Here is a 26,346-nt window from a genome sequence, read left to right as displayed (position 1 = left end):
AGAATCATTAGACACTTTAAAAAAAGAAAACAGAAAAAAAAAAGTCTTATTTATTCTTTTGCAATGCTGGGGATTGAACACAGGGCCTTGTGCATGCTAGGCAAACACTCTACCACTAAGCTATACCCCCTGTCCCTAAAACAACTTTTAAAGAGGACTGAAGGGAGGAGATAGGAGCGGACTGTAGGTCAGGAGTATGTAGCTGGGGTGCTTCCCTGCTCATGGTTTCTTCAGAATCTACGCAACCTTCTCTACCTAGGTATTTCTGTGAGTCTTCTATTTCCACAGTCCCCTACCGGCCTGCCATCTGATTTATTCTGTACCCTAACCTATTTAGTGTATTACCTCGCTAAGCCCATTCCCAGCTGAGATCACTGTGTAGAAGGCCCCTCCTGCTTCTCCGGCTTTGCTGCACTAAGTCCAAGGAGGAGCCATGCCTTACAGCAGGCTCGGAAGGCAATTCAGCTGCGAGGGACCTGGGGCCTGCATTTGGGCTCTCTCAGGGCGCTGGTGGGTCTTGCAGACCCCTCTCGTGGGTGGCTCTGGACCCTCCTGGTGGTCTTCAGCTGGGATTTCTGTGTGAGCCTGCTGAGTGGTACTCCTGCCTTGGTCCCTGCCTGCATGCCAGTAGTGGTAGCTGTCCTGCTCGCTTGGTGGCTAGGCTTTCAGTGGTCCCCAGAGGCTCTGAGCTCTGTTTTTAAGCCCAGTTTACTCGTCCACAGATCAGCCTTTTTTGTGTTGCCCTCCCCTGCCTACCAGAAGCGAACCATGAAGGACCGCTCTTCAACTCCCCCTTTACATGTTCACGTGGATGAGAACACCCCTGTCCACGTCCACATAAAAAAACTCCCGAAACCGCCAGCGGCCAGCAGCCAGGTAGGAGCCTGCCAGTGGGGCGAGGTCACAGCTGTGGATCAGGGCAGTACCTCCCGGCCCAGCCTCCTCGCGCTTCTGACTCCAAAGATTTGGGAGAAACTCCCTCTCTTCCTGAGGCCCTTGCCTGCTTAGAAGGTAGGCACTTGTTCTCTAGCAGCGGCAGCAGCACCTTAGGCAGAAGCAGCGCCCCTCCAGAGTTGGAGACGGATGCCACTGGAGCGTTACTGTGGCCAGCTGGACACAGAGTGACCCTAGGTTTGTCCTTTTCAACAGAAATCTCATAAGCGCGGAATGAAAGGGGACACCGTGAATGTGCGGCGGAGTGTCCGGGTGAAAACCAAGGTACCTTGGATGCCCCCTGGAAAATCATCTGCCCGGCATGTGGGATGCAAGTGGGAGGTAGGCCCATTCTTGTTTAGGCTTTTCTTCTCGGACTGCTCAGATTCTAGCAGGCCTCAAACTCGGTATGATTTAGGGTCGCCTGTAGCTGCTGGAGACATCCTAGGAGGCCCTACTTACTGAGCGCCTTGCTAACCCCTGAAAGTACATGACTCTTTTCGAGTCCTTACAGCACTGTTATGTGCTCGGTCCCGCTGTCCCAGCATGGAGGTGAGGGAACTGATTTGCCTGGATTCTCACAGAAAATAGCAGAGCTGGAGTTAGAAGCCAGGGTGCCTAATTCCAGAAGCTGAACTCTAGCCTCTGCTGTGCGTCTGAGAAGCCAGGTTATCCCCCATGTATCCGTCATGGGAAGCCCAATTAAAGTGCAACACACACACACACCAGTATGGAAACCTCTCTCAGAACATACTGCGTCTGTGGAGGAGTCCCCATTGGGCATCCCACAGATGCCATCAAGCCACTATGGAACAGTCTCCTGGGGACCAACTAATTGTCTTCAGCACTAGTGACCAAGGTGACTGTGTGTGTGGCACTGTAGATTGAACCAGGGGCATTCTGCCTGCAACCTACACCCCCAGAAGTGGTCTAAGTTGTTTAAGAGTCTTACTCCGGGCTAAGGCTGTCCTCAAACCTTTGACCCTCTTGTCTCATCCAGGTACTAACATTACAGGCGTGTCCCACCATGTTTGGCTCCAAGATTTTTTTTTTTTTTTTTTTTTTGGCCATGCGTCAATATGTGTTGCTTGTCTCTTTATTCATCCACCCACCCACTCATCTATCTACTCCCATCTATCCATCTACTCCTTTTCATCTGTGCATCCACTGTCTTATCTGTCCATTCATCCATTCATCCATCCACTGCCCACTGCCCACCATCCACCCACCCACCCATCCATCCATCCATCTGTCGTATGTCTATGCAATAATTCATCTTTTTTTTTTTTTTTTTTTGGCGGTACTGGGGATGGAACCCAGGGGCATTCTACCTCCAAGCTACACCCCCAGCCCTATTTTTTTATTCTTTATTTCTAGTCAATTTCAATGAAAAAATTCAATGATAAGACAAAGCTAAAAACCTTTTGGAGCCAGGCGTGGTAGCGCACGCTTGTAATCCCAGCATTCGGGAGGCTGAGACTGGAGGATTGTGGTTCGCAGCCAGCCTCAGCTACTTAGTGAGGCCCTCCGCAACTCAGTGAGACCCTGTTTCAAAATAAAGAATAAAAAATTGGGCAGGGGGTGTAGCTTGGAGGTCAAATGCGTCTGGGTTCCATCCCCAGACCTTCAAAACACAAACAAACAAACAAACAACCTTTTGGCCATGTTTTAGACTAAGATCTCACTATTGGGATAAGTAGAGGCCCTCTTGAGACTACTTTAAAATGATGATGCCTCATCTAATTTGAAGATTCACTCTTTTTCTTATAGTTTTTTACTTTTAATTAAAATTAGAAATCCCCAAAAAAGTCATATTCTGATGTTTTCTGATGTTTACTATGCCTCATAGTTTTGACTTCCATATTTACCAATTTATGCCTAAAAGACAAAGGGAGTACGTGGTATGTTCAGAAAAAATGAAAAGTGTTCTGATTAGTACAAGAAAGCACAAGAATAATCGGCATTTGGGACTGGGGGTGTTCAGTCGAAGACTTTATACTTAGCATGTATGAGGCTCTGAGTCCGATTCTCAAAGCCCCTCACCGTCCTTATAAGAAGTTTGGAGCCGGGCATGGTGGCGCATGCTTGTAATCCCAGCATTTGGAAGGCTGAGACAGGAGGATTGTGGTTTGAGGACAGCCTCTGCTATTACTTAGTGAGGCCCTCTGCAACTCAGTGAGACCCTGTTTCAAAATAAAGAATAAAGCCGGGCGTGGTGGCACACGCTTGTAATCCCCGCGCTTGGGAGGCGGAGACAGGAGGATCGCGCAGGTTCGAAGCCAGCCACGCTGGCTTAAGAGACCCTGTTTCCAAAAATAAAAAAAATTGGTCTGGGAGTGTAGCCTGGAGGCAGAAGGGCTTCCAGGAACCCCAGTACCACAAAAAAAAAAAAAAGAAAGAAAGAAAGAAAAAAGAAAAGAAAAGAATAAAAAAATTGGGCTGGGGGGTGTAGCTTAGAGGTATTCTGCTCCTGAGTTCCATCACCAATACCACAAGCAAAAAAAAAAAAAAGGATAGCCGGGCATGGTGGCGCACACTTGTAATCCCAGCATTTGGGAGGCTGAGGACGGAGGATCGCAGTTTGCGGACAGCCTCAGCTACTTCGTGAGGCCCTCTGCAACTCAGTGAGACCCGGTTTCAAAATAAAGAATTAACAAAAAAAAAAAAGGGCAGGAGGTGTAACTCAGAGGTCGAATGTCCCTGGGTTCCACCCCTAGACCCGCAAAAAAAAAAAGATTGGAATTAAATGATTAAAATGTTCCTTTATGCCGAGTGTAGTAGCGCCTATAATCCCAGCAGTTGGGAGACTGAGTCAAGAAGATCACAGTTTGAGGATACCCTTAGCAAGTAGTGAGACTAAGAAACCTAGTGAGAAACCCTGTTTCAAAACAAAAGAGAAAATTGGGCTGGGGGTGTAGCCCCCTGCCCTATTTTTTTATTCTTATTTTGAAACAGGGTCTCATTAAGTTGCAGAGGGCTTCACTAAGCTGAGACTGCGAACCACGGTCCTCCTGTCTCAGCCTGCTGAATGCTGGGATTACAAGTGTGTTTCTTAAACACACATACACAAATGCTGTTTTACTTTTTTTTTAAACTATATATGACTCCAACAACAATACTTAATAATATTTGCTGGGTGTGGTGTCACATGCCTGTAGCCCCAGTACTTGAGGAGCCTGAGACAGGAGGACCGCAGGTTCCAAGCCAGACTTGGCAACTTCGTGGCATTCTCAGCAACTTGTGAAACCCTTTTTCTAAATAAATAAAATGGTCTGGGGATGTAACTCCGAGGTAGAATGCCACCAGGTTCAATCCCCAGCACCACAAATAGCATCAATAACAACAAAAATCCCAAATATTAAAGCAATAATATTTATTTACTTATTTTTGGTACTTTGGATTGAACTCAGGGGAATTCTACCTCTGAGCTACACACCCAGCTCTATTTTTTTTATTTTTGAAACAGGGTCTCACTAGGTTAATGAGTCTCTCTTCTTTTCTTTCCTTGTGGTTCTGGGGATTGAACTAAGGGACATTCTATTTCCAGCTCTAATTTTTTTTTTTTTTTTTTTTTGGTACCAGGGATGGAACCCAGGGGCATTCTACCTCTGAGCTACACTCTCAGCCCTATTCTTTTATCTTTATTTTAAAACAGGGTTTCCCTCAGTTGCAGAGGGCCTCACTAAGTAGTAGCTGAGGCTGTCCACAAATCCCTATCCTCCTGTCTCGACTTCCTAAATGCTGAGATTACAAGCATGCGCCACCACGCACAGCTCGACCCTTTTCTTTTTTAAACAGAGCCTCACTGAGTTGCAGGGGCCTCACTAAGTAGCTGAGGCTGTCCGCGAACCACGATCCTCCTGTCTCAGCCTCCCAAATGCTGGGATTACAAGCGTTACCTAACCCAGTTTATTTTTATTAGTTTTATTAGTTTCAGTTATATTTAGGTTTGGAGTTAAGTTTAGGGTAAGGCGTTACCAAACCCAGCTTACTTTTATTTTAAGTAGGCTCTCACTAAGTTACTGAGGTGGCTGCAAATCTGTGATCCTTCTGACTCAGTCTCAGATTACAGGTGTGTGCCACTCAAATTACAAGCGTGTAATATGTACCCAGCTGGTCAGACCCTGTTTCTAAAACAAAAAAATAAATAAAATGTGCTGGGAGTATAGCTTAGAGATAGAATGCCCTTGGTTTCAGTCATGTTAAAGTACATGTGTATGTGTGTGCACGTGCACACACACATACCACAAGAGCTGAGGGTGTTGATTAGAGGCAGGATGCTACTGGGTTCATCCCAGTACCACACAGAAGGAAAAAACAACAAGGTATCACTAATGTGCTGAGGGTCTGACCAAGTTTCTGAGGCTTGCCTCAAACCTGTAATCCTCCTGTCTCAGTCTCTTGAGTACTGTATTATTGGTATGTACCAACATACCCAGATAACATACCCAGATAACACTCTATTTTGTATAACACTTTTTAACTATCTTTTTTTTTTTTTTTTTTTTTTTGTGGTACTGGAGTTCCTGGAAACCCTTCTACCTCCAGGCTACACTCCCAGACACCTATTTTTTATTTTTATTTTTATTTTTTTATTTTATTTTTTTTGGTGGGTCTGGGGATGGGACCCAGGGGCATTTGACCTCCGAGCTACACCCCCTGCCCTATTTTTTATTCTTTATTTTGAAACCGGGTCTCACTGAGTTGCAGAGGGCCTCACTATGTAGCTGAGGCTGTCTGCGAACCGCGATCCTCCGGCCTCAGCCTCCCAAATGCTGGGATTACAAGCTTGCGCCACTACGCCCAGCTTATTTTTTATATTTTTGAGGCTGGCTTTGAACCTGCGTGATCCTCCTGTCTCCACCTCCCAAGCGTGGGGATTACAAGTGTGTGCCACCATGTCTGGCCATTTTAACTATCTTTACATTGCACTTTTTTTCTCTTTGAGATAGGGTGTGTGTGTGTGTGTGTGTGTGTGTGTGTGTGTGTGTGTGTGGTACTAGGGATGGAATCCAGGAGCATTCTACCTCTGACCTATACCCTCAGCCCTAATTTTTATTCTTTATTTTTTATTTTTATTTTTATTTTTTTTGTGGTACTGGGGGTGGGACCCAGAAGCTTTCTACCTCCGGGCTATATTCCCAGACCTATTTTATACTTTATTTGGAAACAGGGTCTCACTAAGTTGCTGAGAGCCTCACTAAGTAGCTGAGGCTGGCTTCGAACCCGTGCGATCCTCCTGTCTCAGCCTCCCAAGTACTGGGATTACAAGCGTGCGCCACCACGCCCGGCTTATTCTTTATTTTGAAACAGGGTCTCACTGAGTCGCAAAGGGCCTCACTAAGCAGCTGAGGCTGTCTGCAAACTGCTGTCCTCCTGTCTCAGCCTCCAGAATGCTGGGATTACAAGTGTGTGCCACCATGCCCGGCTGAAATAAGGGTTTTAACGTGTTGCCCAGCCTGGCCTCGGACCCCTGGACTCAAATAATCCTCCTGCCTTAGCATCCCAAGTAGCTGGGACTAGAGGCATTTACCACCTTACCTGGTCATTGTACATTTTTTTATTAAGGCAGCATTCCATCGTGTGCATATTTGTACTGTTATTTTTTCAACCAATACTATTTTGTCATACACCTAACTCTAAATTTGTTTATTTTTAGTAGTAGGGATTGAACCCAGGGACTTTCTACTTCCAAGCTGCACTCCAAGCCCTATTTTATTTTTTATTTTATTTATTCATTTAGTTATTTATTTTTGTGGTATTGGGGATTGAACCCAGGGGCATTCTACCTCTGAGCTACACCCCAGCCCTATTTCTATTCTTTATTTTGAAACAGGGTCTCACTAAGTTGCAGATGGCCTCATTAAGCAGCTGAGGCTGGCCTAGAACCTGGATCCTCCTGTCTCAGCCTCCCAAGTTCTAGGATTACAAGTATACGCCACTACACTCAGCTCCCAGCCCTATTTTTTCGTTGTTGTTGTTTTTGCAGGTCTGGGGATGGAACCCAGGGCCATTGTACTTCCGAGCTACACCCCCAGGCCTATTTTTTAGTCCTTTTTATGTTTGAAACAGGGTCTCACTGAGTTGCAAAGGGCCTCACTAAGTAGCCGAAGCTGTCCACGAACTGCGATCTTCCAAATCTTGGCTTCCTGAGTGCTGGGATTACAAGTGTGCGCCACAACACCCGGCCTCCAGCCCTATTTTTTATTTATTTATTTTTTGGTGGTACTGGGGTTCCTGTAAACCCTTCTACCTCTGGGCTACACTCCCAGACCTATTTTTATACTTTTTAAATTTGAAAACAGGGTCTCTTAAGCCAGCGTGGCTGGCTTCAGACCTACACGATCCTCCTGTCTCCGCCTCCCAAGCGCAGGGATTATAAGCATTCGCCACCACGCTCGGCTTTTGTTTTGAAACAGGGTCTCACTGAGTTGTGGAGGGACTCACTAAGTAGCTGAGGCTGGCCATGAACCTTTGATTCTCCTGTCAAAGCCTCCCACGTATTGGTATTACAAGTGTGTGACACCATGCCTGGCTTTTTTTTTTTTTTTTTACTTTAAAACAGGGTCTCACTAAGTTGCTGAAGGACTTGTTAAATTTCTGAGGCTGGGCTCAGACCTGTGATCCTCCTACCTAGCTTTCCAAGTATTGGGATTACAGGCATGCACCACCAAACTCTGCCAGCTATAAATTTAAGTATCAATTCACAGTTTTCTTTTTTTATTTTTCTTTTTTTTTATTTATTTTTATTTATATTTCTTTTTTATTTATTTATTTATGTTCTTTTATTCTCTTCGGTACTGAGGATTGAACCCAGGGGCATTCTACTTCTGAGCTCCACCCCTAGCCCTATTTTAATTTTTATTTTGAAACAGGGTCTCATTGAGATGCAGAAGAAGCCCTGTATGGTGGTAAATGCTTATAATCTTAGCATTCAGGAGGCTGAGAAAGGAGGATCAGTTTGTGGACAGCCTCAGCTACTTAGGCCCTCCGCAACTCAGACCCTGTTTCAGAATAAAAAATCGGGCAGAGGTTGTCGCTCAGAGGAGGTCGAATGTCCCTGAGTTCCATCCCCAGACCTGAAAAAAAAAAAAAAAGTTGCAGAAGGCCTCACTAAGTAGCTGAGGCTAGCTGGGAACCTGAGAGCCTCCTATCTCAGCCTCCTAAGTACTGGGATTGCAAATTTGCACCGCCACACCTAGCTAGTTGGGACAGCTGAGACTGGCTTTGCTCCTGAAATCCCTGTCTTAGCCTTCGAACTTCTGGTATTATAGGCTTGTGTACCGCACTTGGCACCCCAGAGTATCTTTTTTTTTTTTTTTTTCAATACTGGGGATTGAACCCAGGGGCATTCTACCTCCAAGCTATACCCCCAGCCCAATTTATTTTTTCCTTTCTTTCTTTCTTTCTTTCTTCTTTTTTTTTTTTTTGGTGGTACAGAGGATAGAACCCAGGAACATTCAATCTCTGAGCTACGCCCCCAGCCCTATTTTTATTATTTATTTATTTATTTATTTATTTATTTATTGTGGTACTGGGGTTCCTGGAAGCCCTTCTACCTCCGGGCTACACTTCCAGACCTATTTTTACATTTTTATTTGGAAACAGGGTCTCCTATGCCAGCGTGCGCAACTGGCTTCGAACCTGTGTGATCCTCCTGTCTCTGCCTCCCAAGCGCGGGGATGACAAACTTGCGCCACCACGCCCGGCTTATTCTTTATTTTGAAACAGGATCTCACCGAGTTGCAAACAAAGAGCCTCACTAAAGCTGAGTCTGTCCTTGAACTGTGATCCTCCTGTCTCAGCCTCCCAAATGCTGGGATTACAAGCGTGTACCACCATGCACAGCTTCCAATTTTTTTTGTGTGTGTGTGTAGCACTAGAGATAGAACTCAGGCATTCTACTGTCAAGCTACACCCCCAACCCTATTTTTATTGTTTATTTTGAAACAGGGTCTTACTGAGTTGCAAAGGACCTTACTAAGCAGTATCTGAGGCTGTCCTCGAACCCAGATCCTCCTGTCTCAGCCTCCCAAATGCTGAGATTACAAGCGTGCGCCACCCCGCCCAGTTTAGCTTCCAATTTTTAAAAATTTATTTATTTATTTTGGTGGTGCTGGGGTTCCGGGAAGCCCTTCTACCTTCGGCTCCACTCCCAGACCTATTTTATATTTTTTTATTTGGAAACAGGGTAAGCCAGCGCAGCTGGCTTTGAACCTGGGTAATCCTCCTGTCTCCGCCTCCCAAGTGCAGGGATTACAAGCTTGTGAGGCTGCTTCCAATTTTTTATTCTTTATTTTGAAACAGTGTCTCACTAAATTGCAGAGAGCCTAACTAAGTAGCTGAGCCTGGCCAAAAACCTGTGATCCTCCTGTCTCAGATTCCCAAGTGCTGGGATTACAAGTACTGGGATTACCATGCCTGGCTCCCCCAGATCTTTTTAAATTTTATTTTGAGATACATTCTCATTAAGTTGCCTAATCTGGCCTCATATTGGGGACCCTCCTGCTTTAGCCTCCGTAGTAGTTAGGATTCCAGGCATTCTTCACCAAGAGTGGCTGTAGTCTTAGGTGATGTTCCGTTGAGAGTGCTGGAATGATGTCTTCCCAGGTGAAGCCCTGGGACCGGCACTAAGCGGTTTGAACTGTTTCTTAGTCAGCCAGCCTCCAATGAACTCATGGCTGAGGTTGGCCTCGCAAGCTCACGTGTCTTCTTTCTTCTGCATCAGAACCCACCTCATTGCCTGGAGATCACACCACCATCTTCAGAAAAGTTGGTCTCAGTGATGCGTTTAAGTGATCTTTCTACAGAAGATGATGACTCAGGTCACTGTAAAATGAACCGTTATGATAAGAAGATTGACAGTTTAATGAATGCGGTTGGTTGTCTCAAATCTGAGGTGAGAGAGGTGGGGATCTGGGACAGCTCTCGCCCCTGGGATGTGCAGGTTAGCCCAGATGGCTTCCCGGTGGGTGGGTCCACGTGGTGGCCTCCATGGAGGTCTCCTTCCTCACTAGTGGGCTGGTGGAGAGGCCTCTGCCTGGGAAGGCAGCTGGGGCCACTTGGGTCCTCACTACACTGAGGAGAGCCCTCTTTGGAGCAGTTAGCTTGCCTTGTGCTCTGCATGGCTCGTCTGCCTGTGTGTCCCTGTGGTATTGGGATGGAGCCCACCTGCAGTCCACCTCTCAGCTACACCCTCACCCCTATTTTTTTCTTGAGTTTGAAATGGTCTTACTAAATTTTCAAAGGTCTAAGTTGCTGAGGCTGTCCTCAAACCTGTGATCCTCCTGTCTCAGCCTCCCAAGTCCTAGGATTACAGGCGTGTACCACCACGCCTAGCTTTGACTTTTATTTTTACTTTTTTTTTTTTTTTTGGTGGTACTGGGGGTGGAACCCAGAGGCTTTCTACCTCCGGGCTATACTCCCAGACCTTTTTTTAAATTTTATTTGGAAACAGGGTCTCACTAAGTTGCTGGAAGCCTCACTGAGTAGCTGAGGCTGACTTCGAACCCATGCGATCCTCCTGTTTCAGCCTCCCAAGTGCGGGGATTACAAGCGTGAGCCACCACGCCCGGCTATTTTTACTTCTTTTTTTTGTGTGTGTGTGGTACTGGGGATCCTGGAAGCCCTTCTACCTCCGGGCTACACTCCCAGACCTATTTTATATTTTTATTTGGAAACAGGGTCTCTTAAGCCAGCGCGGCTGGCTTCGAACCTGCGCGATCCTCCTGTCTCCACCTCCCAAGCGCAGGGATTACAAGTGTGTGCCACCACACCCGGTTTACTTTTACTTTTCTAGCAGCAAATGCAGTCGTTTTAGTGTGTCGGTTATAGAGATGAAGTGACTGGGAAACTGGGTTGTATGCTCTCAGTTTTATGAAAGTTGAATGAAAGCAGAGACACGTCTGTCCTCACTTGCAGAGCTATCTCTTGGGGAAGGGTCAGGAAATGGAACTAAAATCAGAACCCTGAGAGTCGAACGTCCCAAACTAGGAAGTTGGTGGGACTGACCTCAGAGGTCGCGCCCTGACTGCAAAGGCAGGTCCGGGCACCGTCCTGAGAACCTAGTGCTGGCTGCTGGGAGCAGACCTCCTGGCACAGCGCGCATTGCAGGGCTTCTCAGGACCTCCTCCCTCCCGTGCACACCCCGAGCCTCGCTGTGTCGCCGCCAGCAGCTCCCTCCAGCTGACCGCACTCTGTTTCCTCATCTATAGAATGAGAGGAATAGTGTCTCCTTGGAGAGTGTGCGTTTGTGATGTCTCGCTGAGACTGCGCCCATAGGGCCCGGGGCCAGGGCCTGTGTTGCTTTCGATTGGATGGGCCTTATTTTGGTCCAAAGCGTCTGACTTAGTAATGTTGTGTCGGGGAGAGCCTCACGTCAGTGGCCCTTCCCCTTGTGTCTCTGCGCAGGTCAAGATGCAGAAGGGTGAGCGCCAGATGGCCAAAAGGTTCTTGGAGGAGCGGAAGGAGGAGCTAGAAGAAGTGGCCCACGAGCTGGCTGAGACGGAACACGAGAACACGGTGCTGAGGCACAATATTGAGCGCATCAAGGAGGAGAAGGATTTCACCATGTAAGGTGACATCCGCCCAGCCCGGGTTCCTTCCCAGCGCCGGAGCCTGGGAGTGGACAGAGCAGAGCAGATGCAGGGGCGCGAGTGCGGCGCCGGTGTGGGAGCCTGTTCAGCACAGCGTGCGATTCATACTGGGGACAGGAGGACCCCGTGGAGTGCACGGTGCTCGGGGAACTCCTTGAGGAGCCCTACGGGGTGGTTATGATAGGCAGGTGACTGCTGGGGAGGAGAGCTAGGTGGGACCGTCTCGTGGTTGGGCCCCATGGTGGGATGGCGTTTGCCCTTAGAGAAGTGGAAAGCAGGTGAGAGCAGGTGGGCAGAAGGCAAAGGTGCTGCAGCGGTGGCAGGGTCGGTGCTTAGTGGCTACTTTGAAGTGTTTAGAAACACTTTGAGGCAGTTGATGCCATGGAGCCATTTTAAGAGCAGGGAATGGTGCGGCCGTGGTGCGGAGAGTGGATGGAGGGCTCAGAGCCAGATCTGGAGCGGTGTTGAAGCAGGGAGATTGCAAGGTCGAGGCCAGCCCAAGCAACTTAGTGAGGCCCTATCTCAAAATGAAAAAATAAAAAGGGGTTGGGGATGTCGCTCAGTGGTAGAGTGCCCTGGGTTTAACAAAAAAAAGAAAGGAAGAAAGAAAGAAAGAAAGAGAAAGAAAGGAAAGCAAATCTGAAAATGGTGGTTAGAAGCTGTGACAGTGGCAATGATGGGGACTGTCTGAAACAAGCCTGGCCACGGGGGGCATAATGTCGCCTGGTGCTGGTTCCGGGGCAGATGTGACTTCTGGCCTTCGGCCTTCTAGGAGGCCACCCGCCCCTCCCCCACGGTTCCCTGGCAGGAGGGAAGCCTCACAGTGCATTGTGAGGCGGGCCTCAGAGCTCCGAGCAGGCAGGGCCTGCAAGGGCTCACGAAGCCCTTTCTTTCTGGCCCCAGGCTTCAGAAGAAACACCTCCAGCAGGAGAAGGAGTGCCTCATGTCCAAGCTGGTTGAGGCGGAAATGGATGGAGCTGCCGCCGCCAAGCAAGTCATGGCCTTGAAGGATACCATCGGGAAGCTGAAAACAGTGGGTGCCAGGCAGAAGGACCGGGCCCTGGGCTGGGCTCAGAGAGGCGGGGCAGCCGCAGGCTGGGCTTGTGCTTTACGCAGTCATCAGGCTGACTTTATGACATCTCCAGGCTGGGGGAGGGTGCACTTGACTCCCTAGCCCCCACCCCCACTCTCACTTCCTGGGTTTTGACCCTTGAAGATGACCTCTGGTGGTCAGGGCCTCTGAGAAGACCTCATCATGGGTCTCCTGGGATCACAGTGAGGCACGGGATGTGGTTGATTCCTGCAAGCGTCAGCCACCAGGTGTCGTCGTCCTGATTCCTCTGAGCAGCTGCCCACTCTGAGCCTTCCTGCCCCTTCCTCTACCTCTCCCCTCAGCAGGCCCAGCTTCCCCCCAGGAAGCCTGCCCTCCCTCCCCTGGGGCCAGCGCCTCTTGAGTCCCCCAAGGGGCCTACCTCTTGCCCTTCTTGCCCTGCATCGGGTAAGACGTGCTTGTCTTCCAGGAGAAACAAATGACCTGCACGGACATCAACACCCTTACGAGGCAAAAGGAGCTTCTCCTGCAGAAGCTGAGCACATTCGAAGAGACCAACCGCACCCTCCGAGACCTGCTGAGGGAACAGCACTGCAAAGAGGTGAGCTCCTGGGCCGGCTCCGGGCTTGTGGCCTCCACCCGGCCTCCACGGTGCCCCTCGGCATCCGGAGCCCCACTTCTGTGGAAAAGAGGACACGGCTGGGCAGAGCGGCGCACGCCTGTGAGCCCAGTACTCAGAAGGCTGAGGACAGGAGGATCGGTGTGAAGCCAGCCTCAGCAACTTAGGGAGACCCTTAGCAACGTACTGAGACCCTATTTCCAAATAACAAGTAAAATAGGACTGGGGGTATAGCTCAGCTCAGAGGTGGAACACCCTTGGATTTGATCCCCAGTATCACCATGCGCAAATGTGCACATGCGCGTGCACATTAACACACACACACGCACACACAGCTAGGCGTGGCAGTGCATACCTAAAACCCCAGCTACTCCGGAGGCTGAAGCAGAAAGATTACAAGTTCAAGACCATCTTGGGCAATTTAGCAAGACCCTGTTTTGAAATGCAATTTAAAAAGGGGTGGGAGACTGAGCATGGTGGTGCAGGCTTGTAATCCTAGTACTTGGGAGACTGAAACTAGAGAATTGCAGGTTTGAGGACAGCTTCAGCAATTTAGTGAGGCACTCAGCAACCTCTTGAGACCCTGTTTCCAACTAAGAAATAAAATCAAGCCGGGCGTGGTGGCACACGCTTGTAATCCCAGCATTCGGGAGGCTGAGACCGGAGGATCATGGTTTGAGGTCAGCCTCAGCTACTTAGTGAGGCCCTCTGTAACTTAGTGAGACCCTGTTTCAAAATAAAGAATAAAAAATAGGGCAGGGGGTGTAGCTTGGAGGTCGAATACCCCTGGGTTTTATCCCCACACCCGCAAAAAAAAAAAAAATAATAAATAAATAAAAATAAAAAATAAAATAAAATCAGCCTGGGGCTGTAGCTCAGAGGTACAATTCCCAGTACCACACACACACAAAGGGCAGGCTAGGTGGTATCTTAGTGGTAGAACATTCTTTGGGTGAACCTGATACTACCAAAAAAATAAAAAGTACTATTGTTTGATGCCTGACCTGAGAGGGCCAGGGAGAGATTTAAGGCCATCGATGATTTCACATGTGCTACCGTGAGTCGTTGGGTGCTGCTGTAGCTGTGGCCATTTGGCATGGGAAAGTCTTTGGAAGTTGTGAGGAGGGCAGTGGGAGTCAAGGGGCTTCAGCCCACTGCAGGGGGCTCACCAGGTCTGGGTGAGAGGCCACCTGCATTTTTGTGTGTGTGTGTGGTACTGGGGGTGGAACCCAGGGGCTTTCTAACCTCCGGGCTATACTCTCAGACAAATTTTTTATTTTTATTTATTTTTTTGTGTGGTACTGGGGATAGAACCCAGGAGCATTCTACCTCCAAGCTATACCCCCAGACCTATTTTTTAGTCTTTTTATTTTTTGAAACAGGGTCTCACTGAGTTGCAAAGGGCCTTGCAAAGTAGCTGAGCTGTCCTCGAACTGAGATCCTCCAGCCTCCGCCTCCCAAATGCTGGGATTACGAGCGTGCACCACCATGCCGGACTCCTATTTTATTTTTATTCGGACACAGGGTCTCACTAAGTTGTTGAGAGCCACACTGAATAGCTGAGGCTGGCTTCGGACCTGCGCGATCCTACTGCGACTTGTAATCCCAGTACTTGGAAGGCTGAGATAGGAGGATTGCAGGTTTGCCGCCAGCCTCAGCAACTTAGTAAGGCCATCTGCAACTTAGACCCTGTTTCTAAGTAAAAGAATAAAATAGGCCTGGGGGTAAAGATCAGAGGTAGAATACCCCTGTTTTTCATCCCTAGTACTAACAAAAAATTTTAAAAATTACAAATAAATAAAAAATAAAGGAATAAAAATAGGGCTGGGGGTGTACAACTTGGAGATAGAATGCACCTGTGTTCCACCCCCAGTACCACACATACACACACAAAAGTAAGCATTTGGGAGGCTGAGACAGGAGGATTGTGGTTTGCAAACAGCTTCAGCTACTACTTAGTGAGGCCCTTTGCAACTCAGTGAGACCCTGTGTGAAAAATAATAAATAGGGAGCCAGGCATGGTGGCGCACGCTTGTAATCCCAGCATTCGGGAGGCTGAGACTTGAGGATCACGGTTCCCGGACAGCCTCGGCTACTTAGTGAGGCCCTCTGCAACTCAGTGAGACCCGGTTTCAAAATAAAGACTAAAAAAATAGGGACGAGGGTGTGGCTCGGAGGTCGAATGCCCCTGGGTTCCATCCCCAGACCCGCAAAAAAAAGAATAGGGCTGGGGATGTAGCTCCTAGGCAGAATGACCCTCCATTCAACCCCTATTACCAACTAAAAAAGAAAAGTGATGGTCTGCCAAGACCTGTGTATGCAGTGGCACACATCTGTAATCTCAGCTATTTGGGACAGGATCTCTAAATTAAGGCTCCCCTGAACAACATGCTGAGACCTTGGTTCAATAAAAAGTTGAGCCGGGCGTGGTGGCGCATGCTTGTCATCCCAGCATTTGGGAGGCTGAGACTGGAGGATCGCGGTTTGGGGACAGCCTCAGCTACTTATTGAGTCTCTTTGCAACTCAGTGAGACCCTGTTTCCAAATGAAAATATATAAAATGGGTCTGGGAGTGTAGCCCGGAGGTAGAAGGGCTTCCAGGAACCCCAGTACCACACACACACACACACACACACACACACACACACACACACAAAAGAATAAAAGAACAGGACAGGGGGTGTAGCTCAGAATTCCCCTGGGTTCCAACCCCAGACCCACCAAAGAAAAAAAAAAAAAGAAGAGAAAAAGAAAAAAAAAAAGTTGGGTGTAGTGGCACACACTTGTAATCCCAGCATTTGGGAGGCTGAGACAGGAGGATCATGGGTTTGCAGCCAGCCTCAGCTACTTAGTGAGGAACCTCCACAATTTAGTGAAACCTGTTTCCAAATAAAGAATAAAAAATAGGGCTGAGAGCATAGCCCAGGGGTAGAATGCCCCTGCGTTCCATCCCCAGTACTGCAAAGAAAAAAAGAGCAGCTGGGGCTACGTTTCAGTGTAGAGCTCTTGCTTAGCATGTCTAAGACCCCAGGTTTGAATCCTAACACTCAACAACAAAAGCAGTGGCACATTAGAAATAAGGAAATGTTAAAAGGGCAATAGCACGCTGGGCATGGTGGCCATGCCTGTAAGAGACCCTGTTTCCAAATAAAAAATATAAAAAAGGGTCTCACTAGTTTCCTGAGAGTCTCACCACTTGGCTGAAGTTGTCTTCGAACCTGCAGTCCTGTCTCAGCTTCCCAAGTACTGGAATAACTGGCGTGCACTACCACCCTGGCTTGTGTTTGCTGTTTTATTTTGTGGTACTGGGAATTGAATCCAGGTGCATTCTACCTTTGAGCTACACCCTAGACTATTTTAGTATTTATTTTGAAACTGGGTCTTGCTGGGTTGCTAGGGGCTCTCTAAATTGCTGATACTGTCCTTGAGCCCGTGATCATCCTGTCTCGGCATCCCAAATGCTGAGATTTCAGGTGTGCACCACCATGCCAGCTGTGTTCACTTTTTTTTTTGGTGTGGTACTGGGGATGGAACCCAAGTACATTTTCCCTCCCAGCTCTACCCTTTGCCCTGTCTACACCCCTCTCTCTCTCTCTCTCTCTCTCTCTCTCTCTCTCTCTCTCTCTCTCTCTCTCTCCTCCTCTCCCTCTCCCTCTCTCCCTCTCTCCCTCTCTCCCTCTCTCCCTCTCCCCCCCCCCTCTCTCTCTCTGTTACTGGAGATGGACCCCCAAGGGCTTTCTGCCTCTGGGCTACACTACCAGACTTATTTTCTATTTTATTTGGAAACAGGGTCTCACTAAGTTGCTGAGAGCCTCACTAAGTAGCTGAGGCTGGCTTCAAATGAACCCGTGTGATCCTCCTGTCTCCGCCTCCCGAATGCTGGGATTACAGGCGTGCACCACCACGCCCGGCTCTATGTTCACTATTTTGAAATGAGAAAATTTATTCATCTTTTCTTTTTTTTTGCTTCTGAAGTTAGAAATGGAGTTGTTTGTAAATGAAAACAACTCAGCGGAATCAGGTGTGGGCTTACTGTTTAATGACTTGGCTCTCTCCTGCCTTCCTGAAGGATTCCGAAAGACTAATGGAGCAACAAGGAGCACTACTCAAACGGCTGGCCGAGGCGGACTCCGAGAAAGCGGTAACCACAGCGCCCCCTGCCGGCTTTGATGGGTACAGGCAGCCAGGGCCGGGTCCCAAAGCCTGCGGGAGCCCTGCTCCAGCCATTCCTCCAGTTGCAGTCTCATGATGTGTAAAATTGGCTGACTTGCCCCATCCTCTGCTCTGTGAGGCTTGTCTTGTCTGGTTGATCACATGAGAGCTTTAGCTACCAAGGTGGACACCAACATGAGGGACGTAATAAGGACTATGGATTTATAAATCTCTAGGCTGTCTTTTGGGGTTTTTTTTGTACTGGGGATGGAACCCGGGGGCATTCTACCTCTGAGCTACACCCCCAGCCTTGTTTTTTATTCTTTATGTTTTGAAACAGGATCTCACTGAGTTGCACAGGGCCTCACTAAGTAGCAGCTGAGGCTGTCCTTGAACAGTGAACCTGTGCGATCCTCCAGTCTCAGCCTCCCAAATGCTGGGATTATAAGTGTGCACCACCATCAGGCTGGGTTTTTTTTTGTTTTTTTTTTTAAGTGGTATAGGGGTTCCTGGAAGCCCTTCTACCTCCGGGCTACACTCCCAGACCTATTTTTATACTTTTTAAATTTGGAAACAGGGTCTCTTAAGCCAGCAAGGCTGGCTTCGAACCTGCACGATCCTCCTGTCTCCGCCTCCCAAGCGCAGGGATGACAAGCGTGCGCCACCACGCCTGGCCATCACGCTGTTTTAAACCTGGATTTTCATGCCTGTATTATGATTTCCAAACTAAAAAATTACATATCTAACAGGGCGTGGTGGCGCACGCTTGTAATCTCGGTACAAGAATGGGCATGTGGCTCAGTGGTAGAGCGCTTGCCTGGCTAGTGCCAGAAAAGAAAAGGCTCAACAATTCCAACTCTAAGAATCTCCCAAGCAGTATGCTCCATGGAGCCTTAAGTTCTTTAAGGTGTTAGTTAATGGTACAGGAAACAAAAGAGGGGGATGGTGCTGTTATCAAATAAATTGGAGAAACTCTTGGCTTCCTTGAACAAAACCATCAACAGACTTTTTGTTTATTTTGGTATTGGGGATTGAACCCAGTGGCATCCTACCTATGAGCTACACCCCTAGTCCTATTTATTTATTTATTTATTTATTTATTTGGAAACGGGGTCTCACTTGAGTCTCACTACTTGCTGAGGCTGGTCTTAAATTTGCGATACTTCTGTTTCAGCCTCCCAAGTACAGGGATTATAGGGAGTGTGCTACCACATCTGACTCAACAGACTTTTTAATTTTTATTATTTACTTTTTTTTTTTGTGGTACTGGGGGTGGAACCTAGGGTCTTTCTACCTCCAGGCTATACTCCCAGACCTATTTTTATACTTTATTTGGAAACAGGGTCTCACTAAGTTGCTGAGAGCCTCACTAAGTAGCTGAGGCTGGCTTCGAACCTGTGCGATCCTCCTGTCTCAGCCTCCCAAGCGCTGGGACTACAAACATGCACTATCAACATTTTCTTATCCCAAGATTTGGAGAACCATTGATGTGTTAATGTCTTTTTTTGTGAGTGTGTGATACTGGGGTTGGAACCCAGGGGCATTCTACCTCTGAGCTACACCCCCAGCCCTATTTTTTATTCTTTATGTTGAAACAGGGTCACACTGAATTCCAAAGGACCTCACTAAATAGTAGCTGAGGCTGTTCTCAAACAGCTATCCGCCGTCTCATCCTCCCAAATGCTGGGATTACAAGTGTGCACCACCACACCCAGCTGTTAATGTCTTTATAAATCTCCAAGAAAAGAAAAGAGTGTGAAGGTCAGCCAAGTGTGGTGGCATACACCTGTAATCCCAGTACTTCAGAGGTTGAGGCAGAAGGATTGTAGGTTTGAGGACAGTCTCAGCAAATAGTAAGACTCTCATCAATCTAGCAAGGCTCTGTTTCAAAATAAAAACAAAAAGGGCTGGAGGTGTAGCTCAGAGGTAGAATGTCCCTGGGTTCAATCCCTAGTGCCAAAAAAAAAAAAAAAAAAAAAAAAGCGCCAGGCATGGATGGTACTTGGGAGGCTGAGACAGAAGGATCAAGTGTTTGCAGCCAGCCTCAGTTACTTAGTGAGGCCCTCCTCAACTTAGTGAGAACTTGTTTCTTGGATGTAGAATGGTGCTGGGTTCTATCCCCATCACCACCCACAGGCAAAAAGAAATTGTTATTGTGTCTTTTTCATTGTCTCCTTCTCACTTTTTTTATTTTTCCCAGTAGGGAAGATTGAACCTAGGGCCTCCAGTATACCAGGCAAGCACCTGCCACTAGCTAAATCCCCAGACCTTTTTGCTTAGAAACTGTCTTGCTTGATTGCTGAGGCTACCCTGGAACCTGTGATCCTCCTATCTCAGCCTCCCATTCTGTGATTACAGGCATGTACCACCATGACTGCTTTACATTTTTTTTAATTTTTGGTTTTTTATTTATTAGTGCTGCGGATTGAGCTATGACACTGCCTCTGAGTTATACCCCTAACCCTACTATTTATTTTTAATTTATTTTTAATTTTTTTGTGGTACTGGGGATGGACCCAGGGGCATTCTACTTCCTAGCTACACCCCCAGCCCTACTTTTTATTCTTTTTTTTTTTTTTTTAGCAGTACTAGGGATGGAACCCAGGGCATTCTACCTCTAAGCTATACCCCCAGCCCTATTTTTTATTATTTATTTTGAAGCAGGATCTCTGAGTTGCAGAGGGCCTCACTAAGTAGCTGAGGCTCTTTGTGAACCACAGTCTTACTGTCTCAGCTTCCTGAATGCTGGGTTACAAGCATGTGTCACCATGCCCGGCTTATTTCATTTTATTTTATTTTGGGACAGGGTCTTGCTAAGTTGCTGAGATTCTTTCTAAATTTCTAAGCCTGGCCTCAAACTTGTAATTCTCCTATCTCAGCCTCCTAAGTACTGGAATGATAGGCATCCACTACCATGCCTAGCTAGAAAATTTTTTTTTTTTTTTGGTGGTACGGGGGTTCCTGGAAACTCTTCTACCTGCGGGTTACACTCCCAGACCTATTTTTATATTTTTAAATTTGGAGACAGGGTCTCTTAAGCCAGCGTGGCTGGCTTCGAACAAGCGTGATCCTCCTGTCTCCGCCTCCCAAGCGCGGGGATTACACGCGTGCGCCACCATGCCCAGCTTTTTTTTTTTTTTTTTTTTTGGTTGTATGGGAGATTGTATCTAGGGGGCATTCTACCTCTGAGCTATGACCTTAGCCCTATTTTATTTCTTATTTTGAAACAGAATCTTAAGTTGTAGAGGGTCTCAGCATTAAATTGATAAGGCTGGCTGAGAACCTGTGATCCTTCTGCCTCAGTCTCCCAAGTACTGGGATTAAAGGTTTGCACCACCACATTTGGCTACATGCCCCTTGTTTTAAAAAACAAAACAAAACTGCTGCAGGCTGAGCTGAGAGGATCACGGTTCATAGACAGCCTCATCTACTACTTAGTGAGGCCCTCTGCAATTCAATGAGGCCCTGTTTCAAAATAATTCATTTTAGCCGGGCATGTGGCGCACACTTGTAATCTCAGCATTCGGGAGGCTGACACCTGGAGGATGGCGGTTCGCAGACAGCCTCAGCTACTTAGTGAGGCCCTCTGCAACTCAGTGAGACCCGGTTTCAAAATAAATAAAAACATAGGGCAGGGGGTGTAGCTCGGAGGTAGAATGCCTCTGGGTTCCATTCCCAGACCCGCAAAAAAAATAAAAATAAATAAATAAAGAATTAAGAGCCGGGCGTGGTGGCTCATGCTTGTAATCCCCACGCTTGGGAGGCTGAGACAGGAGGATTGCACAGGTTCGAAGCCAGCCTCAGCTACTTAGTGAGGCTCTTAGCAACTTAGTGAGACCCTGTTTCCAAATAAAATATAAAAATAGGTTTGGGAGTATAGCCTGGAGGTAGAAAGCCCCTGGGTTCCACCCTCAGTACCACCAAAAAAATAAAGAATTGAAATTAAAAATTAAAAAAAATAGGGCAGGGGGGTGTAGCTTGGAGGTAGAAAGCCCCTGGGTTCCATCCCCAGTACTGCAAATAAACAAACTAACTAAAATAAATAAATAAATAAATAAATAAATAAATAAAAATCTTAGGAGCCAGGCATGGTGGCGCATGCTTGTAATTCCAGTACTTGCGAGGCTGAGACAGGAAGACGATGCAGGCAGGTTCGAAGCCAGCCTCAGCAGCTTAGTAAGGCTCTCAGTGAGGTCTTAATGAGACCCTGTTTTCAAATATAAAATAGTTCTGGGAGTGTAGCCCAGAGGTAGGAAGCCACTTAGGATGCTGGGTGTGGTGGTGCATGCTCATAATCCCAGGACTTGGAAGCCTGAGACAGGAGAATTTCAGGTTTGAGGCCAGCCTCAGCAACTTAGTGAGACCTTGTTTCAAAATAAAGGAAAAAAAAAAAAAAAACAGGATCGGGTCTGTAGCTTGGAGGTAGATTGCCTCTAAATTCAACCCCAAATGCCACCAAAAATAAAAAAAAATAAAAATAAAAAACCCAACAACTTAGGGCTGGGGATGTAGCTCAGTGGTGGCTACTTAGTATGAGCAGAGCCCTGGGTTCAGTCCCCAGCATTACACACACACACACACACACACACACACACACACACACACACATTTATTTATTTTTGGTAGTGGGGATAGAATCCAGGGACATTCTACCTCCAAGCTACACCCACTTTCTTTATTTTGAAACATGGTCTCACTGAGTTGCAAATGACCTCACTAAGTAGCTGAGGCTGTCCTTGAGCCACGATCCTCCTGTCTCAGCCTCCCGAATGCTGGGATTACAAGCGTGCACTACCATGCCTGGCTCATTCTTAGCTTTGAAACAGGGTCTCAACTGAGTTGCAAAGGGGCTCATTAAGTAGTAGCTGAGGCTGTCTGTGAACCACAATCCTCTTGTCTTAGGGTCCCAAATGCTGGGATTACAAGCATGCGTTACCATGCCCTGCTATACTTTATTTATTTATTTATTTTTGGTGGCACTGGGGTTCCTGGAAGCCCATCTACTTCCGGGCTACACTCCCAGACCTATTTTAAAGGTTTTATTTGGAAACAGGGTCTCTTAAGCCAGCATGGCTGGCTTGGAACCTGTGCGATCCTCCTGTCTCTGCCTCCCAAGCGCGGGGATTACAAGCGTGTGCCACCACACCCGGCTATTTTTATTTTTAAAATTTATTTATTTAAGGGTGTATTCATTCGAGTCACCCCTCCATGCCAGTCTGGTATGGAGCTGTACCTATCCTCTGTATTTCTATCTTTCTAATAAACTTCTTTAAATCTTCAAAAAAAAGTTTATTAATTTAGGCCGGGCGTGGTGGCACACGCTTGTAATCCCCGCGCTTGGGAGGCAGAGACAGGAGGATCACGCAGGTTGGAAGCCAGCCTCGCTGGCTTGAGACCCTGTTTCCAAATAAAAATATAAAAATAGGTTTGGGAGTGTAGCCCGGAGGTAAAAGGGCTTCCAGGAACCCCAGTATAATAATTTTAAAAATTATATATATATATGTATATATATATATATATTTATTTATTTATTATCAGAACTGGGGATTGAACCCAGGGTCATTCTACCTCTGAGCCACACCCACAGCCCTATTTTTTATTCTTTATTTCAAAACACAGTCTCCCTAAGTTGCTGAGGCTGGCCTTGACCCTGTGATTCTAAGTCCTGGGACTATGAGCTTGGGCCACCATGTATGGCACATCAATACAGTCTTTAGGTGCTGTGCGCCAGGGTCTCTGCTATGGGCCGATGTGCTCCAGTGGCCAGGCACTCACATCTCTGTCTCCTTCCTGGGCCGGGCTTCTTTGCCTATCCTAGGGGGCATGTGACCGTGTATGTTTTCTCCCAGCGCCTGCTGTTAATGCTGCAAGACAAGGACAAGGAGGTAGAAGAGCTTCTCCAGGAAATACAATGTGAGAAGGTACTGTCCCGCACAGTTGTGCCTCTCCTGAGCCAGTAGAGCTGCGGGGAGGGAGTGCTGTAGCTGCGTTCACATCTGGCTCCATCACTTTCTCCTCTCCAAAGGCTCAAGCAAAGACCGCATCCGAGCTTTCCAAGTCCATGGAGTCCATGCGTGGGCATCTACAGGCGCAGCTGCGGTGTAAAGAGGCGGAGAACAGTCGCCTGTGCATGCAGATCAAGGTGCCTGCTGCCCCCTAGAAGCAAAGGGGGAGGCGGGTGTGGTCACCTGAGGACCGTGACCTGTCCAGGGCATTTCACCCAGGAAGTGTGCCAGAGGTTTACTGGCAGTTGCTGCCGAAGAACTCGGGCTCCAGAGACAGTGTAGGACAGTAGCAAGAGCAGTGGACAGAGCCCGCGGAGCTTCCCATAGTGGCGAGGTTGGGTGCCGTGCCCTTGGGCCTGTCACCGAGTCCCTTAGGTCCTCAATTACCCTGACTCCCAGGGGAAGGTAAAAGTCCCACATGTTCTCAAAGGGTGTCTGGCCACTTGGCCAGGAGTTCAAAGACGGCCTCCAACAGATTGTTAACATCAAGACCTGATGCCAAGCCAGATGAGGTGGCGCACGCTTGTCATCCCAGCATTCAGTAGTCTGAGTCTGGAGCGTTTGAGACTTAGGTTCTTTGCAACTCAGTGAGACCCTGTTTCAAAAATACAAAGACTAAGCCAGGTGTGGTGGTGCGTGCTGGTAATCCCAGTAGTTGGGAGGCTAAGACAGGAGGAGTCCACTGGTTTGAAGCCAGCCTCAGCTCCTTAGGCTCTCAGCAACTTAGTGAAGCTCTGTTTCCAGATAAAATATAAAATAGGTCCGGGAGTATAGCCTGAAGGTAGAAAGCCCCTGGGTTCCATCCCCAGGACCACACACACAAAAAAAAGAAGACTAAAAAATAGGGCTGGAGGTGTTGCTCGAAGGTACAATGCCCCTGGATTCCAACTCCAGTACCACCAAGGTAAAAAAGATGACCTGGTGCCGTGGGGAGCTGGCGATGGATCGTGGCTCCTGTGACTCCCCTCTGGCCAGGAGAGCCCACAGCCCTCACACAGCTGACGGCCCGCCCTCCTCCCTTGTCTCCTCCGTCCACCTGTGCCCTTTTCTCCGTCTCTTCCCTCCTCCTGCCTCTGCCTTGCCTGCCCTCCCAGAACCTGGAGCGCAGTGGGAACCAGCATAAGGCGGAAGTGGAGGCCATCATGGAGCAGCTGAAGGAACTGAAGCAAAAGGGAGATCGAGACAAGGAAGCCTTAAAGAAGGCCATCCGAGCCCAGAAGGAGCGGGCAGAGAAGAGCGAGGAGTATGCCGAGCAGCTGCACGTGCAACTTGCCGACAAGGTCGGGCTGCGCCAGGCCCGGTGCCCCAGAGGGCTGGGTGTGGGTGGAGAGGTAGCGGGACAATGGATGAACACAAGGACTGTGCTTGTGGAAGGGGTGGGTGCTCGGAGCGGGGCAGAGCTGGGAGGAGGAGGTCTAGTCGAGGGACGTGACTGGAGGGCCTCTGGGACAGTTCAGCCCTGTCAGTATTCTGGGTGATGATGCCTCGTCCAGGATTTGCAGGCAGGACGCATGAGATGCTGGAGGTCAGAGCAGCACCCTGCCACTCCTGGTGCTCTCTAGAGAGGGAAAAGCGTGAGGTTCGGGTTGTGGGGAACGAGGGATCATCTGTGCTGAGCCCAGCTCCTCCTCCCTGCAGCCTCCTCCCTGCAGCCTGGTGTTGATACCAGGGTGATGTGCCTACTGTCCTCTGTTCCCAGGATCTTTATGTTGCTGAAGCTTTATCCACTCTGGAATCATGGAGGAGCCGCTACAACCAGGTTGTGAAAGACAAGGGAGACCTCGAGCTGGAAATTATCGTCCTGAACGAGTACGTGTTTGCATTGGGAGAGGAGGCGATTGAGGGGCTTCAGAGTGGAGGGAGCCAGGGCCCTGAGGGCAGGCTCACAGGTGCTGCTGTGGCCTCTTCTGGTGACAGGTGACTGAGGTGCAGGCAGCCTGAGCCAGGCTCTCATTGGAGCTGGTGTGGGCTCTGGCCCCAGCCCTGGGTTCCTGCCCCACTGGCAGCCAGTCCCGGGGCAGGCTTCTCTGGTCACAGAGGTCCAGGCCTGGCCAGAGTCTGCATAGCATGGGACGTGGCACGCTGGCATCCTCACCCCTGCTCCTGGGGGGTGTGGCAGCTGGTGGTCCCTGTGACCCTCTGCCTGCCCAGGGGGCAGTTGTCTCCAAGGCCTATGGGTCAGCAGCTTGGTGTTGTGGTGTGGGACAGGGGCCTGGCCTCAGGAGACGGTGACTGGACTCACCTTTCTCTCCACTGGCCGACTGTCAGCAGTGACTGTCGCTCACTCTCAGTGTTCGCCATATTGATTTTTTCCTCCTTTTGTTCAAAAATGTCATGGAGGATCCCCTGGATCTCATGCCAGTCAGGCACGTGTGCCAGGTGTGGCAGCCCACCCCTGTAGTTCTGATATTTGGGAGCCTGGTACAGAAGGATCACGTTTGAGGCCAGCACACAGTAACATAGTGAGACCTCGTGTTTCCCCTGCCCTGTACTGCTCCAGTGAAGGAAGTAGGGTACGAGCGCCGTGGAACCTATGGGGTAAGGACAGGTCACGAGGGGCGAGGGAAGCGATCTCGGCTCCCCGAGTCAGGAGAGCCTTGCTTCAGGAAGTGTCTTTGCTGTACTCAAGTGAGCTCAGCCTGTGCCAGGCTGGGCCCTGCACTGTGCTCAGGGAGTTCTCCATTTAATGGGAGAAAAGGATATGTGTGTGTGTGTGTTTATTGAAGATTGAATCCAGGGGCATTCTACTTTCAAGCTAATTTTTAATTTATTTTTGTTGTACTGAGGATTGAACCCAGGGGCAGCTACTTCCCAGCTACTCCCCAGCTCTTTTTGTTTTATTTATTTTACTTATATTGTAGTAGTGGGGATGGAACCCAGGGCCATTCTACCTCTGAGCTACATCCCTGGCATCATCATTATTATTATTATTATTATTATTATTATTATTATTATTATTAGTGGTACTGGATAGAACCCAGGCACCTCTAC

At 48.3% G+C, this 26,346-nt stretch overlaps 1 protein-coding gene across 10 annotated transcripts in view; it reads left to right on the top strand.

The window, feature by feature from the left end:
• The window catches only part of ODF2 (outer dense fiber of sperm tails 2), a gene marked incomplete at both ends in the record, with an annotated part of 53,844 nt that overhangs the window by 7,027 nt on the left and 20,471 nt on the right, over window positions 1-26,346 (top strand). For 3 of the 10 annotated variants that reach the window (XM_080709409.1, XM_080709411.1, XM_080709414.1), the window contains 10 exons: window positions 1,150-1,275; window positions 9,662-9,832; window positions 11,344-11,504; window positions 12,432-12,561; window positions 13,049-13,180; window positions 17,268-17,339; window positions 23,200-23,271; window positions 23,376-23,492; window positions 24,450-24,635; window positions 25,055-25,164. In XM_080709409.1, the coding sequence (XP_080565535.1) occupies window positions 1,150-1,275; window positions 9,662-9,832; window positions 11,344-11,504; window positions 12,432-12,561; window positions 13,049-13,180; window positions 17,268-17,339; window positions 23,200-23,271; window positions 23,376-23,492; window positions 24,450-24,635; window positions 25,055-25,164 (1,277 nt within the window). Of the gene's footprint in view, window positions 1-759; window positions 877-1,149; window positions 1,276-9,661; window positions 9,833-11,343; window positions 11,505-12,431; window positions 12,562-13,048; window positions 13,181-17,267; window positions 17,340-23,199; window positions 23,272-23,375; window positions 23,493-24,449; window positions 24,636-25,054; window positions 25,165-26,346 lie in introns of those variants that run through there. The other 7 variants (XM_080709406.1, XM_080709410.1, XM_080709415.1 and 4 more) reach the window with 5 other exon arrangements.

The sequence above is a fragment of the Muscardinus avellanarius genome, assembly GCF_963383645.1.
Source record: "Muscardinus avellanarius genome assembly, chromosome: 13".
In the NCBI taxonomy this organism is placed as follows: Eukaryota; Metazoa; Chordata; class Mammalia; order Rodentia; family Gliridae; genus Muscardinus; species Muscardinus avellanarius.
This window is presented reverse-complemented; position numbering and strand designations above follow the sequence as displayed.